Genomic DNA, 15,355 nt, shown 5'->3' with positions numbered 1-15,355 from the left:
AATTTCACTGATTGACTTCTGTACTGTGCAGTAACCCTGCTTATGCCTTTGATTTTGATGTCTTCTCCCCTGTAAGTTTTCAATTTCGCATCAGTTTCTTCCAAATTTAATTTACATTTCCTATGATTCAGGTGCTTAAAAGTATGCTCACCTATCACTGTAGTGGATGCCCCTGTACCTACCTTCATTCTGATAGGCCTATTATTCATCCTCACTGTTACATGGATTGCTTCTGTTCTTCCTACCTTTAAACTATACAACGAATAAATATCTCACTCTATTACCTCAGGCTCTTCGATGTTATGAATCTCACAGGGTTTTTTTCTTTTGATTGACAGTCTGCCTGATTCTATCCTTGCAATGTCTCACGAGGTGTCCGTTTCAATGAAAGTGAAAGCATTCAATATTTTTAAACTTCGATTCATTACAAAGTTGGCTGCTCCCACCTCTGTTACCATTATTCTGTGTTTTCGTTGCACACAGTCATTTCTTTTTATTTGTCTGAAAGCTGTGACTGCTTCCCGCTTCTCATCAGAGTTGTGCATTTTTGCACCCTTTTTGGCTGGGGCTCCCCACCCAATGTAGAGGACAGCGCCATTTTGTGCTCCAAGTCCCTCGCTGCACCTTCCATTGCCAGTGTCATTTCCTGTGCCTTCTAAAAATCCAAATTTGTGTCAGACAGTAATCTCTTCTGAATCGTATCTTCATTTATACCACACACGAAATGATCTCTAAGCATATCATTTATAGGTGTACAAAACTCGCAATATTCTGTTGCTTTAGGCTTGCCGCATAACAAGTGACTGTCACCCCTGGGGCTCCACTTCAAGTTAAATTTGAACCATTACGTCATTACCGAGGACTTGGGCTGGTAATGGTTCTTCACAGGCTTTTGAATCCGAGGCACTGGGTGTCATTAAACTTCGGATTAATCCATAAATCTTACTCCCATACGTGGAGGAGAAGATCGGTGCTTCTTCTTCTCCCCCGCAATGTCATTAACTTGGAAAAAGAACGCGGGGTGTTCAACATAATGAGACCAATTTTCCACTGTTGGGTTGAAAGGGTCAACTGTTCCAAACTGCAGCATGCTTTGAGGGGACTGCTTCAATGATTAGAATGGAAATTCTACTTAAAACTATCGTGTGAGGTATGGCCCGATTTCAGTTCACTTGATTTCCTTCCTCCCTTTTCTTGCTTTTTTTACCATCTTCCTGGCTTTTTCCTGCTTTTTTCAACTCATCTCCAGTTTGTTGGATCCTTGGTCACTAGTTTAGTTAGACTAATGGATCCGGGTCACATGCTTGTTTCAGGATGACCGAGTCGGTACCATAGACATAGCAGATCAGCAGACGGTTCTTATGTAGAACACATTCTATTTATTTACAAAGGAACTCAGCAGGAACACTTGTGTGCTTAGAACTAAAACCCTATCTACATTACAGACTCTTACTCCAGACTACTATCTACAGACTACTGAGGTTGCCCGTGCTACCTCTGACATTGGCTAATAAGATCATGTGGTCTATTATAACAGTCTTCTTAAAGATATATTACACATCAGATTACCACAGTCTGTAAACATACATAGGAATTAGAAACAGGAGGAGGCCATTAGATCCCTCAAGCCTACTCCGCCATTCAATACGTTCTTGGCAGATCTGACTGCAGCCTCAACTCCACATTCCACCTACCCCCATAACCTGTGACTCCCTTGTTAGTCAAGCATCCACTATTCAATGACCCCGCCTCCACCATTCTCTGGCGGCAAAGAGTTCCAAAGACACATGATCCTCAGAGAAAACAATTCTCCTCATCTCTGTCTTAAATGGGAGACCCCTTATTTTTAAACTGTGTCCCCTAGTTCTAGTCTCTCCTACAAGGGGAATCCTTTCTGCATCCACCTTGTCAAGTCCCCTCAGGATCTTTGAAACATGGTCCAATTTCTAACCCCAAGAGTCCAATGGCTGCAGACCTACCCAAGAACATTTCAGGCTGTTCTCACCCATGTTATAATGAGGAGTGATGATTTTGTGAATTATCTACACATATCTATCCTAAGTATTATTCTAGGAGTTCCTGGAGCTGCCACTGTTGTAGAACTGTGCCACTACCTCTGCTAAAAAAAAACTACCTAGGGGCCATTTCCCCCTCACATTTTGCACAAACAATGTTTTTTGAGTCAAAAACAGAATTACCTGGAAAAACTCATCAGGTCTGGCAACATCAGCGGAGAAGAAAAGAGTTGACGTTTCGAGTCCTTATGACCCTTCAACAGAACTGGGTGAATCCAAGGAGAGGGGTGAAATTTAAGCTGGTTTAAGGTGGAGGTGGGTGGGGGGGGGGGGGGAAGAGAGAAAGAAGTGGAGGGGGTGGTGTGGTTGTAGGGACAAGCAAGCAGTGATAGGAGCAGATAATCAAAAGATGTCACAGACAAAAGAACAAAAGAACAAAGAGGTGTTGAAGTCGGTGATATTATCTAAACAAATGTGCTAATTAAGAATGGATGGTAGGGCACTCAAGGTATAGTTCTAGTGGGGGTGGGGGAGCATAAAAGATTTAAAAATAATGGAAATAGGTGGGAAAAGAAAAATCTATATAAATTATTGGAAAAAACAAAAGGAAGGGGGAAGAAACAGAAAGGGGGTGGGGATGGAGGAGGGAGTTCAAGATCTAAAGTTGTTGAATTCAATATTCAGTCCGGAAGGCTGTAAAGTATCTAGTCGGAAGATAAGGTGCTGTTCCTCCAGTTTGCGTTGAGCTTCACTGGAACAATTCAGTAAGCCAAGGACAGACATGTGGGCAAGTGTGCAGGGTGGAGTGTTAAAATGGCAAGCGACAGGGAGGTTTGGGTCATTCTTGCGGACAGACTGCAGGTGTTCTGCAAAGCGGTCGCCCAGTTTACGTTTGGTCTCTCCAATGTAGAGGAGACCACATTGGTCCGTCCGCAAGAATGACCCAAACCTCCCTGTCGCTTGCCATTTTAACACTCCACCCTGCTCTCTTGCTCACATGTCTGTCCTTGGCTTACTGCGTTGTTCCAGTGAAGCCCAACGCAAACTGGAGGAACAGCACCTCATCTTCCGACTAGGCACTTTACAGCCTTCCAGACTGAATATTATATTCAACAACTTTAGATCTTGAACTCCCTCCTCCATCCCCACCCCCTTTGTTTCTTCCCCCTTCCTTTTGTTTTTCCAATAATTTATATGGATTTTTCTTTCCCCACCTATTTCCATTATTTTTAAATCTTTTATGCCCCCCACCCCCACTAGAGCTGTACCTTGAGTGCCCTACCATCCATTCTTAATTAGCACATTCATTTAGATAATATCACCAACTTCAACACCTCTGTGTTCTTTTGTTCTTTTGTCTGTGACATCTTTTGATTATCTGCTCCTATCACTGCTTGTTTGTCCCTACAACCACACTACCCCCCTCCACTTCTCTTCCCCCCACCCAACCCCCACACCGCCCCCCCCACCTTAAACCAGCTTATATTTCACCCCTCTCCTTGGATTCACCCAATTCTGTTGAAGGGTCATGAGGACTTGAAACGTCAACTCTTTTCTTCTCCGCCGATGCTGTCAGACCTGCTGAGTTTTTCCAAGTAATTCTGTTTTTGTTTTGGATTTCCGCAGTTTTTGTTTTTATCTCAATGTTTTTTGTGTTGTTTGTGGAGATTCTGATTTTTAAGAAATTATTTGCTCATGGGATGTGGCAAAGGTTGGCAAAGCTTCATTGTTTATCTATCTTCGAGATAGCCAGAGCTGGTAGTGTGGACCTTCTCCCTGAGTTATTGCAGTCTTGTGTTGATGGAGTTCCCTCAACAATCCTCTATAAGGGATTTCGACAATGATGAAAGAACGGCAATATAGATCCAAGTCAGAAGGTTGCACAGCCCTGGGTTCTATTGTCCCATCAGTGGCGGCCGTGCCTTTAGCTGTCAAGTGCAGCTATACCCAGACAGAATAAAAGTTGCCACACTTGAACCGTGACATGTGGCAATGCAGTTGATTTCAGATGGGGCAGTAGCTGAGGTGCCAAAATTGCCCTTGGCAACCTTTGGCAAAATTCTGCAGCTCTAGGTGAGTAGTTATAATCTGGAATGCACTGTCTAAAAGGATGGTGAAAGCAGATTCGCTAGTGACATTCAAATGTATGGGGTCAATACTTGAAGGGAAAGAATTGATGTGGCTACGGGAAAAGGGGTGGGACTAATTAAATAGGTTGATCAAAGAGCTGGCACAGGCACAATAGGCTGAGTCCCTCCTTCTGTGCTACATTATTCTATGATTCAATAATTGGAAGTTGAATGAGGACAGGTTCTGGCCATGTGACGCATGGTACAGTTGAATTTCTGCACTCTCCCCCTGCTCTCTCTCTCTCTTTTATCCTCTGCTCCAGTTGCAATCCCTGATCAGCACTGTGCCCTGCTCCCACACCCTTTCTCCCTCCGCTGGTGCTGCTGTCTCCTATCAGGTCTAAAACTCTTCTCTATTTCTTTTTTATCCAAAATCTGGCACCTCCAACTCAACAGCACTCCCTCAGTACTGCACAAATGATTGGTGTCAAATCTCTGAAGGTTTTTTTATTTCTTTCATGGGTTGTGGGCATCGCTGGCTAGGCTAGCATTTATTGCCCATCCCTAACTGCCCTTGAGAAGGACTTAAACGCACAACCAGGGTCACAATGCAGATTCCGTCCATCTAGAGGCACAGAGGACATGACCTTCACAGCGAGACAGGTCCAAGAAAAATGCAGAGAGCAGCAGCAACCTCTGTTCCTGGCCACCTTTGACCTCACAAAGTCCTACGACTCTATCAACTGGGAGGGACTGTGGAATGTCCTCCTCAAACTTGGCTGCCCGCAGAAATTCATCACCATCCTCTGTTTGCTGCATGATGACATACAAACTGTGATCCTTCCCAACAGGTCTGCCACAGACCCAATACGAGTGCAAACTGGGAACAAGCAAGGCTGTCTCATCACACCAGTGCTCTTTTCCATTTACCTCGCCACAATACTCCACCCCATCTCCATGAAGCTCTCTGTCGGAGTGGAGCTACTCTACAGGATGATTGGGAAACTGCTCAACCCACAACACCTCCATTCCAGAACCAAGAGCACCCCAAACTGTCATCAAACTGCAGTACGCTGACGACGCTTGTGTATGAGCACAGAGGCTCCAAGTTCATGGTCTACAGGCCAGCCCTCCTGTTTGCGTCAGAGACATGGACAATGTACAGCAGACGCCTTAAATCCCTGGGGAAATATCGCCAGCAATGCCTCTGTAAAATCTGCAAATTCAATGGCAGGATAGGGTCTCCAATATCAGTGTCCTCTCTCAGGCCAACAGCACCAGTATCGTGGCACTAGTTATGGTTAATCAGCTATGCTCAGCAGGCCACATCATCACATGCCTGACACAAGACTCCAAAAACAAGCTCCCCACTTCGAGCTTCTTCACGGCAAGCAGTTACCAAGAGGGCAGAGGAAATGTTTCAGGGATGTCCCTGAAAAAATGCAACGTCCCCACTGATTTTTGGGGATCTTTTGCTCGAGATTTCCCAAACCTGAAAAGAAGCATCCACAAAGGCGCCGACCATTTCAAACATCCCTAACAGGCCCAGGTGGAGGCCAAAGGCAAACAGCGGAAGAACTGTACCAAAATCCAAGCATCCCACCCACCTGCCTCATCAAACACTACCTGCCCCACCTGTGGCAGAGTGCGAGGTTCCAGCATTGGACTTTAGTTGCCTCAGGACCGACAACCCCGGAGTGGAAGAAAGTCATCTTCAGGCCCAAGGGATTGTCTAAGAGAAGAGAAGAGGGATGTCCCAAAGTGCTTCGCAGCCACTGAAGTACTTTTGAAATCACTGTTGTACCTCGAACACAGTACAGATAAACATTCTGGGTCAGTCAGAAATATGGATAACAGCAGCTGGGACAGCTGCAAACAAAACGACTTTACCATCACAATTTCCATTCTGCAGGAGGGTTTAGTGTGTCTTTATTGTTGGTCATAACACTGGAGCAGTGGGAAAGAGAACCCAATCTGTCTTTTCCTAACAAAAACAGCCTCCCAAGAAACAGCTGTGTTGATGGTATCTATTGAGAAGTGTCCATTGAGATGAACAGGCTCAATGGCTTCACGAGGTTCCTCACTTGCAAGCAGCGGTTAGAAACCTCGGGAGCAGTGAAGGAAACATTGGAGGGGACAAATTCCAGAAAAAGAAAGAAAGGAGGATATGCAGATTTAGAAATGCCTTTCATTATCTCAGGATATCCCAACAAACTCTACAGCCAATCAGATCCATTTTCAGCATAGTCACTGTCATGATGTAGGAAACATGGTAGCCAATTTTCACACAGCAAGATCCTGCAAACACCAATGAAATAAATGACTAGATCATCCATGTTCAGATGCTGGCTGAGAGATAAATGTTGGTACCCAGGAGAACCCCCCTGCTCTTATTCAGAATATTGCCGAATTCAGAATTTTTGATATCCACCCAAGGCAGCAAAGGGGTCTTTAGTTTAACATCTTATCTGAAAGATGGTGCTTCCAACAATGCAGCACACCCTCAGCATCAGCCTCAATTTTGTGCTCAAATCTCTGGAATGGAGCTTGAACTTGCAATCTTCTCATTTTGAGGTGAGAGTCAGAGCCATGAATGACAGTTGGATGCATTAGATTCTCTGCCAAGCTCTCATTACAATTAGACCATTAGTTCAACAGCAATGGAGCATGGTGCGCATGGGCACACACACAGACACACACACAGACACAGACACACACACAAAAAAGAAAGAGTATGATCTAATACTGGAATACCTTTCCGTCTCTCCCTCTCCTGAAGGAGGAAGATGCTGGATACAATATGCGTCCTGTGTGTCTGGTTCTGAATTCCCAGTTCCCTCAGATCACTTTCTGTCAAATGCAGCAAATCCTGGGAAGAAACAAAGATTGAGCGACGAGTTAAAAGGAAGAACAGTAAATCAGGTTATGAACCGTATACTGTGTATATCAGACTGTACCAGGTATACTGCATGGAATCGACTGTGATCAGTAGATTGTATAGGTCAGGCTGTGATCAGAATTTCTTGTACATATCAGGTAATGATCATATATTGTATTTATAATCTGTATATTGCATCCATCAGATTGTGAATAGTCTCCTACACACATCAATTATAGCCTGTGTACATGAGACTGAAGTCAGTGCAACGTATGTTAGATGATCAACATCCTGTACGGACTGTGGTAAATACACTAACTCTGCACATGTCAAACTATGAACAGAATTTCTAGCGTTTAATCAGATTGCGATCAGATGCTACAATGTTTCATGATGAGCTCTACATGAAAATCTATCAGGTAAGCTCAAAACTATAGTTACAAAGGTAAAAGCAAAATACTGCGGATGCTGGAATTCTAGAACAAAAACAAAAATACCTGCAAAATCTCAGCAGGTCTGACAGCATCTGTGGAGAGGGATACAGTTGACCTTTTGAGTCCATATGAGCCTTCATCAGAACCCACTTTGTGGAACACCTTCGGTCTGTCCGCAAGCATGACCCAGACCTCCCTTCACTTGCCATTTCAACACACCACCCTGCTCACATGCCCACATGTCCATCCTTGGCCTGCTGCAATGTTCCAGTGAAGCTCCACGCAAAATGGAGGAACAGCAACTCATCTTCCGACTAGGCACTTTACAGCCTTCCGGACTGAATATTGAGTTCAACAATTTCAGATCATGAACTCTCTCCTCCATCCCCACCCCCTTTCCGATCCCCCTTTTTCCAATAATTTATAATTTTTTTACAAATATATTTTTCTTTTCCCACCTATTTTTAAATTTATTTCGATCTATTGTTTCATCTTCACCTTACAGCCCATTTTGATCCCTTCCCCCCACCACACCCCCACTAAGGCCATCTGCCACCAGCTTGTCCTGCTTGTTACCCTTAATGTCCCCATTAGCACATCCTTTAGATAATATCACCACTGTCAACACCCCTTTGACCTTTTATCTATGACATCTTTGGCAGTCTTCTTGGCCTCCACCTATCACTGGCCCCCTATCGAGCTCTTCCTGACTCACCCCCCCTCTACCAGCTTATATTTCATCTCATTTCTATATTTCTTAGTTCTGATGAAGGGTCATACGGACTCGAAACATCAACTGTATCCCTCTCCGCAGATGCTGTCAGACCAGGTATTTTTGTTTTTGTTCTATAGTTACAAAATTGACTGATAGGTAGAAAACAATGGGTATTTGGCAGACAACTTATGTTGGGCCAATCAGATTGGCCAGCAGTTCCATCAGTCACGACAGCACCAACAACGCATTAGTGGGCACTGCCAGGACTGCAATGGATCCTAGGAAACAGATAAGTCCAGTATCTTGGGCAGGTTGGAGGGGGGTGGTGGGGGGAGTGGTGGGTTTAAGGCATAAAGGAAGAAAGGAGGGGTTCTATCTTTGGTGGGGGGGAAAGGGGGGCTGCCCCCCAATCCTCAAAGGGTGGCCCTCAAAGTTAGAACAGCCCCCTTCCTTCCCGTCCTTTGAAAAATGTACTTTAAAAAATGGGGCTGCCCACTCCCACCTGACTGCCCACACCAACCGTTTTATGGTGTGGGCAGCATATTATTGGGGTCAATTGGTTTATTGACAAGCCTAATTGACCCTTGATTGTCTATCTAAATATGGCAGACGGGCTGCCAATTTTGGCACATGCCCCCCCTCCCCCCCAATGTTATGGGGATGGGCTCAGGTTGGGTAGGAAGGTGGCAGGGTGAGCACCTGTCCTATTTGACATGCCTTGCTTGCCGAAAACATGGCCAGCAGAGCACATAAAATGCAGCCCTTGGACTCAAACTGGTCAAATTTTCAGTAGCCCCGATCTAGGAGGGACACTGGAACTGGAGGAGGCAGATTAGAAATTACACAATGAGTTGGACTAAATATCTATCAGGGGAGAACAATGGCCAATGAAACTTGTTGCAGACACGTACAAAGTGCCACATTAGGCAGGAAACAAAGTGACACATGTATGGTATGAATAGTGTTAAAATGGCTACGGGTAAAGTTGAAAGAGATCCAGGTATCTTAATAAGCTCCACACTGTTGTCGACAGCAATCAACAAGGCCAATGGAATGTTGGACCACATGGCCAAACTAGTAAAAAGTAGAAAAAGATTGTGATTAAACTGTACAATTAGACAAGAGCTGTGTCTAATACTGGTTGCCAAGAAACCAGGGAGACATTCATAAAATGGAAGCAGTGCAAAGAAGAGTTATAAGGCTGATGTCAGTATGAAAGGTGGAGTTATGAGGAGGATTTGAACTCTAAGCCTTTAGTCAGCCTCCGACTATCTCCTCCTTTGGTTCGCTGCCAATTTTCTGTCTGGTTAAAGGCCCTAGCATTAATGCTAATTGTTCTTTTCAGCCTAGTAGGGGTTACCTTAGAACCACATGGGTTTGCTTGTCGTGCTCCCTGCATGACAAGCTCCCCATCCACCGCTGGGTTAATACCAACTGTGATAGGATGAGACCCTTGATTGGGCATTAACTGCCCACTTTAGAGCCTCAAAAACTCAAGAGATAGGAGCATGAGTAGACCTTATGGCCCATCGAGCCTGCTCTGCCATTCAATATGATCATGACTAATCTTGCGTTTCAATTCCACTCTTTTGCCTGTGTCCTGCATCCCTTGATTCCATGAGGGGCCAAAAATCTGTCTATTCCAGCCTTATATGTATTCAATGATGGTGCATCCACAAACCTCTGGGGTAGAGAATCCCAAAGATTCACAACCCTTTTGAGTGAAGTAATTTCTCCTCATCCCAGTCCTAAATGATAAGAGCATAGTCTCAGGACAAGGGGCCTGTGTTTTAGATTCTCCAAAAAGCTGAAACAATCTCTCAGCATCCACCCTATCAAGCCCCTTCACAATTTTGTAGGTTTCAATGAGATTGCCTCTCATACTTCTAAACTCCAGAGAATATAAGCCCAATTTACTCACTCCCTCATCATAAGACCACCCGTTCATCTGTGTTTTCAGCTGCTTAAAAACAGGCATTAGGCCCCAAGTTATTTTAATGAGGGTTCTAATATCTGTTAAAGGATTTTTTCCAGAAATTGTGCAGCCCTGAATGGAGCAGGCCTCAAGTCTGCTCTGCCTGAGTTTTCTGGCCACCATTAAACAGGTAGGCTAAATATTCTTTTTAAATTTTCTTTTTACAAACGTGGAGCAGCAAAGTGCAAGACAGCTCCTCCTGGCTCCCCAGTACTTCTGACAGCTGCTGCCAGCCAGAAATGACCCTCATTCCACTGTCCTCACCCCTCATTCCCCTCCCATCACAACCCCTCCTGGAACTTCCCTGAGGGCCACTGCCCTAAACTAAATGCTGGGGAAAGGGGAGATACCTGCGGAGGGGTGACAAGCTCTGACAGTTCACCTGGAATAATTAGAGGAGGCCCTGAGGCCCAATTTTGGGAACCAGTGTTTGGGCGCGCAACACTTGCTCAATGCCAAGTCTGGGCCCAAAAAGACTGGCCCAAACTCATTAAAACAACTTGGAGTTTTGAACACCATAATCATTACAATATTTAACATAAAATTTACAGCACATTAATCCTAAACAGCAAACATTGTGAGAACCTTTTCTGAATGATGAACCATGTTTTCAACCATTGCTTTATGCCTGTGAACAAAATATTTAATTGAGCCAGGCTTCATATATTAGTGTATCTTGATGTAACTCCTTAGGTTTTCTTTTCTCAGCAACAAAAGCTGTTATTGAAATTGAGATATAGAAGCCTCTGTACATTTTAATTGGTTGTAGGTGATGTACATTGACATGTTAAGGTTTCTCAGCATGGTGATGCTTGCAATAGGAACAGAGGGTATAAAGGTGTATAGCAATGTCTTTTCTTTGGTCAGAGTGAGGAGGGATTCTTGCCAATTAGAGCATTATTCTCAAAGTCAGTTTGATTAAGGTCCTTTTGTCAAACATATCCTCAAAGAGCATCCCTGTCTCATCACGCCTTGATCAGCTCCTCATGCTGGTGACAGGTTTAAAATCTGCTGGCTGCTGTAAATTACTTTTTTTGCTTAACTTTGAATTCATTGTAAATGGTCGGTAAACAAAGGCAGCAGAATGTTTTTAGTCTGCAACGTTTATCAGTATTGCTTTGTTAAGCTGAGTGGTACCAGGGTAAATTGCTTCACGATCATGGCTGTAGCTCTATCCTTGTAACCCTTTGTTTTTCTTATCTTATTGTAAATGTTATGACTGTTTAAACAGGCCTCTTGTATGATTTGGGAGAAGTTTCAATTACCCTGCGTTCTTGTGTTTTGACAATGCTTTTCTCCGCAGGTGCTTTTCTATAATCTCTGCTAGTTTTTGTGTGGCAGGAAAGTGAAGCTGTTAAAGGTGACTGGTCAGCTGCTGGACTCTGCACCTGACTCTAACAAGCCAGCTAATGAAGGGATCTGTAAACAGGCACACACGCTGAATGGCCCCTCATTCTCCAGACATAAACACTTCAACCGATCAAAAGGCATTATCAGAGCCATCAATTTCCCTCAGACTTTTCACTGTAATGTTGTAACAATGCATTCAGACCACCAACACTTTTCAAGGACAGATGTTCTGACATTATAGCATCAACTAGAAGAAGTGGAAAGTAACCAGGAGGAATGTCTTTAATTTGGTGCTGTCTAACTGCGAAACCTTGTCCCAAACATTCATACAGACAGCAACACTGGTTAAAAAGCAGGCTGGGATAGGGGTGCAGGGAGAGGGTCGGGGTGCATGTGGGGTTTTCTTATGTTTGTGGCTAACAGCATCATTGTTTAGTGTATTTGTAACGTATTATCTTGTAGGGCGTGTCCCTCAGCATCTACTTATGCACAACGCCTCCCGTAGATGTATAGGATCGCAAAGAAGTTAGTGGTTCATACCAGCTGATCTCCTGTGGCGTCACACACAGGTGATCTTGGCTTAACACACCAAGGATGATGTTTAACTCCTCCAAGTGTTTAATCAGGCCTGTCCCTTTAAGGCAGCTGCTCTTGTGCTTGCCATGTGGAAATGGTCTAAATAGACACATCCTGAGGTCAATCACTTCTGAATTGCTGGGTTGATTGGCAGCTGGGTGGTGGATGGTGGCAGGGAAAGCAGGGTAAAGGCCAAGTTTCTTCAAGGGCAGAAAGATGACTGGCTTCATTTTCTTTAAAATGTTGTGACATCTGAACAGATGTGAGCCAGCTAAGTTATGACTGCAAGCACAACAGAAAAGAAAGATTTTCAATTCTTTTACAGGATGTGGGCATCGGTGGCTAGGCTGGCACTTTTTTGCCCATCCCTAATTGCCTTTGGGAAGTTGGTGGTGAGCTGCCTTCTTGAGCCACTGCAGTCTAGGTGGTGTAGGTACACCCACAGTGCTGCTAGGGAGGGAGTTCCAGGGTTTTGACCCAACGACAGTGAAGGAACGGTGATATATTTCCAAGTCAGAGTGGTGAGTGGCTTTGGGGGGGAAACTTGTAGGTGGTGCTCCCATGCATCTGCTGCCCTTGTCCTCCTAGGTGGTAGTGGTCATGGGGTTTGGAAGGTGCTGTCAAAAGAGCCTTGTATATGGTACACACTGCTGTCACTACGCGTCAGTAGTGGAGGGAGTGAACATTTAAGTTGGTAGACGGGGTGCTGATGAGACGGGCTGCTTTGTCCTGCATGTCCTCTTTGAGTGGCTTCTTGATGCCAAGGTGGAGGATTTAAGAAAGGAGTTCAGTGGGTCGTGGTGAGTGCGACATCGGTGGCTTTTTTTTATTCATTCATGGAGCATGAGCATCGTCGATAAGGTCAGCATTTATTGCCCATCCCTTAAGCACGTTGTGACAAGCCACATTCTTGAACATAACTGAGTTGCTCGGCCATTTCAGAGGGCAGTTCTGTGGGTCAGGGGTCACATATAGGCCAGGCTGAATCGGGACGCAGATTTCCTTCCTGGACATCATGAATCCAATGGGTTTTTTTATGACAATCCAGTAGCTTCATTATCATCATTTTAATCATCAAGTCAGAATATTCTGTGTTGTGGAGGGGAACTTGCAGTGGTGTTCCCACATGTCTGCTGCCCTTGCTCTTTTACACAATAGGTGCACATGGCAGACAGGTTTTAGGATTCAGGAGGTGAGAGTTACTCACTGCACAGTTCCCGCCTCTGACCTGTTCTTGTAGCCACAGTATTTATATGGCTGGTCCAGTTAAGCTTCTGGTCAATGGTAACCCCCAGGCAACGCCCACCACCACCCCCCCCACCCCAAACCACCACAAGATACTGTTAGTGATGACATGATTGAAGGTCCAGGGGAAATGGTCAAATTCCCCCTTGTTGGAGATGGTCATTGCAACACAGGCATGAATGTTACTTTCCACTTAGTAGTCCAAGCCTGAATGTTGTCCAGGTCTTGCTGCATATGGGCACAGACTGCTTCAATGACTTAATAAGATGCAATTAAAATAGTTTCCGAGCATATGAAAAGAATCTCTGAATAAAACTGACAGAAGGGCCAGATTTTCACCATCAAGGCAGGGAATTCAAGTCAGGAAATGTCCCAGCTCAGTGCATCCACTTCAGGAACTGGAACAATTTTCATTCCATGGGGGAGGAGGGGGGTGGATGCCAAGGATAACATCAGGCCCGCCACCTCCTGACGCAGATTGGAGGTGGCCACAGGGGCTGCTGAGTACAGTGGCAGACTGGCGAAAAGGCCCGCCTCAGATCTTTGGTACCTTGTCCCAGCTGTTTCATTAAATATTAGGTCCTCGAGCCCTCACCTCACACACCCCCTCACTTCCCACCCACTCCCCATACCCCATCCATGCCAAGTCATGCCAACCAATGCCCCCAATCGCCCCTCATACCAACCCATGACTCCCAGTCATCCCCACAGCCCTTAAAGCACCTACACCAATGCTAACTCAGACCCCCCTACCCATCCACCATCCTTTGCCCTTACACCCTCCATGCCAACTCATGCAGTATCCACCATGGACAGACTTCATGAGCCTTGCTGAAATGAAATAAAGTATCTATTACAGACTTCACTGTATACAAAAAAAACTCATTCATGAAAGCCAATTCTTTAAATCCACTCAAGTACTTAAACCCTTGTAGAAAAAACATTTGTATTCATAACGCCACAAAGACAGCTAATCATTTAATAACCTCAGTTGTCAATCAAACAGTAAACTTAAAGCCCCCCAATATAATGATAATCGGTTTTGGAAGCAGTTAAACAGTAATAATGCTAGCATTAGGGCTATTTCAAGGAACAGCTACACTGCTAGAACTGATTTTTTTTATTATTCTCACAGACATATGCCAGCATTTATTTATTTTTTTCAAATTTTAAAGGGCAGGGGATTTAAATAACTTGACAACCTGACGGTTTTGCATACCTTATATACCCTTCAAGAGCATTTACACCTCCACCATAAAGTCATGGAACACACACGACAGGCTTGAGGCCGTTTCTGGAGTGAAAATGGGGTCTGCTTGTCTTGTGCGCTGTGTTTAAATGGCCGTACCAATTTGTAATTCGCCCCTGTGCACTTCATCCCTGCCGTACCACCCCCCACACCCCCTGCCTTTCTACTACCAGCAAAAATGGGACCTGCTGGAATTGGGAGCAGGACTTCCAGATCCAGGTCCCGTCCACCATTTTTAAAGTGTTCTGCGTAGTCTCCATAACTCAACAAAAATCTGGCACAGAGCTTGTCCCAGGGGTCTGTCTAATGTAGTACTGAAACATGGAGTCTGAGGGGCTTCCAGCTTCAATCCTCCAGTCTCTGCAGAATTAGCTGGTGTCAGTTAGCAAACATTAGACAGGCTTTCTGCTGCCGAGTGCTATCCAGTGATCCTTGCTGGACATTGCTGGCATTCTGGGTGAGGGCAGGATAGTGCTTCCCTGTGAACACTGCCATAGGAATGTAGCCTGAGAAGCTTTAATAGAAGCACAAAAATGATAGCGCAGGAGGCCATTCGGTCCATTATGCCTGTGCTAGCCCTTTGGTAGAGCTATCCAATTAATCCCACTCCCTCACTCTTCCCCATAGCCTGTAAATATTTCCCCTTCAGGCATTTATCCAATTCTTCTGTGAATGCTACTATTGAATCTGCCTCCCCCTCACCCTTTCAGCCAGTACATTCCCGATTCCAACAATTCGCTGTGCAAGGACAAAGTTCTCTCATCTTGCCTCTGACTCTTTTGCCAATCACTTTAAATCCATGTTCTCTGGTTACTGCCCCTTCTTCCCCTGGAAACAGTTTCTCCTTAG

At 44.8% G+C, this 15,355-nt stretch overlaps 1 protein-coding gene across 1 annotated transcript in view; it reads right to left on the bottom strand.

Annotated features, from left to right (window-relative positions):
* The window catches only part of bcar3 (BCAR3 adaptor protein, NSP family member), a 179,788-nt gene that overhangs the window by 109,164 nt on the left and 55,269 nt on the right, over nt 1-15,355 (bottom strand). Inside the window, exon 3 of the mRNA XM_041208661.1 lies at nt 6,839-6,953. Within this exon, the coding sequence (XP_041064595.1) occupies nt 6,839-6,953 (115 nt within the window). The remainder of the gene's footprint in view (nt 1-6,838; nt 6,954-15,355) is intronic.

Source organism: Carcharodon carcharias, chromosome 16 (genome assembly GCF_017639515.1).
Source record: "Carcharodon carcharias isolate sCarCar2 chromosome 16, sCarCar2.pri, whole genome shotgun sequence".
Lineage (NCBI taxonomy): Eukaryota > Metazoa > Chordata > Chondrichthyes > Lamniformes > Lamnidae > Carcharodon > Carcharodon carcharias.
The sequence above is the reverse complement of the archived record's forward strand: the minus strand, read 5'-3'. Positions and strand labels throughout refer to the sequence as shown.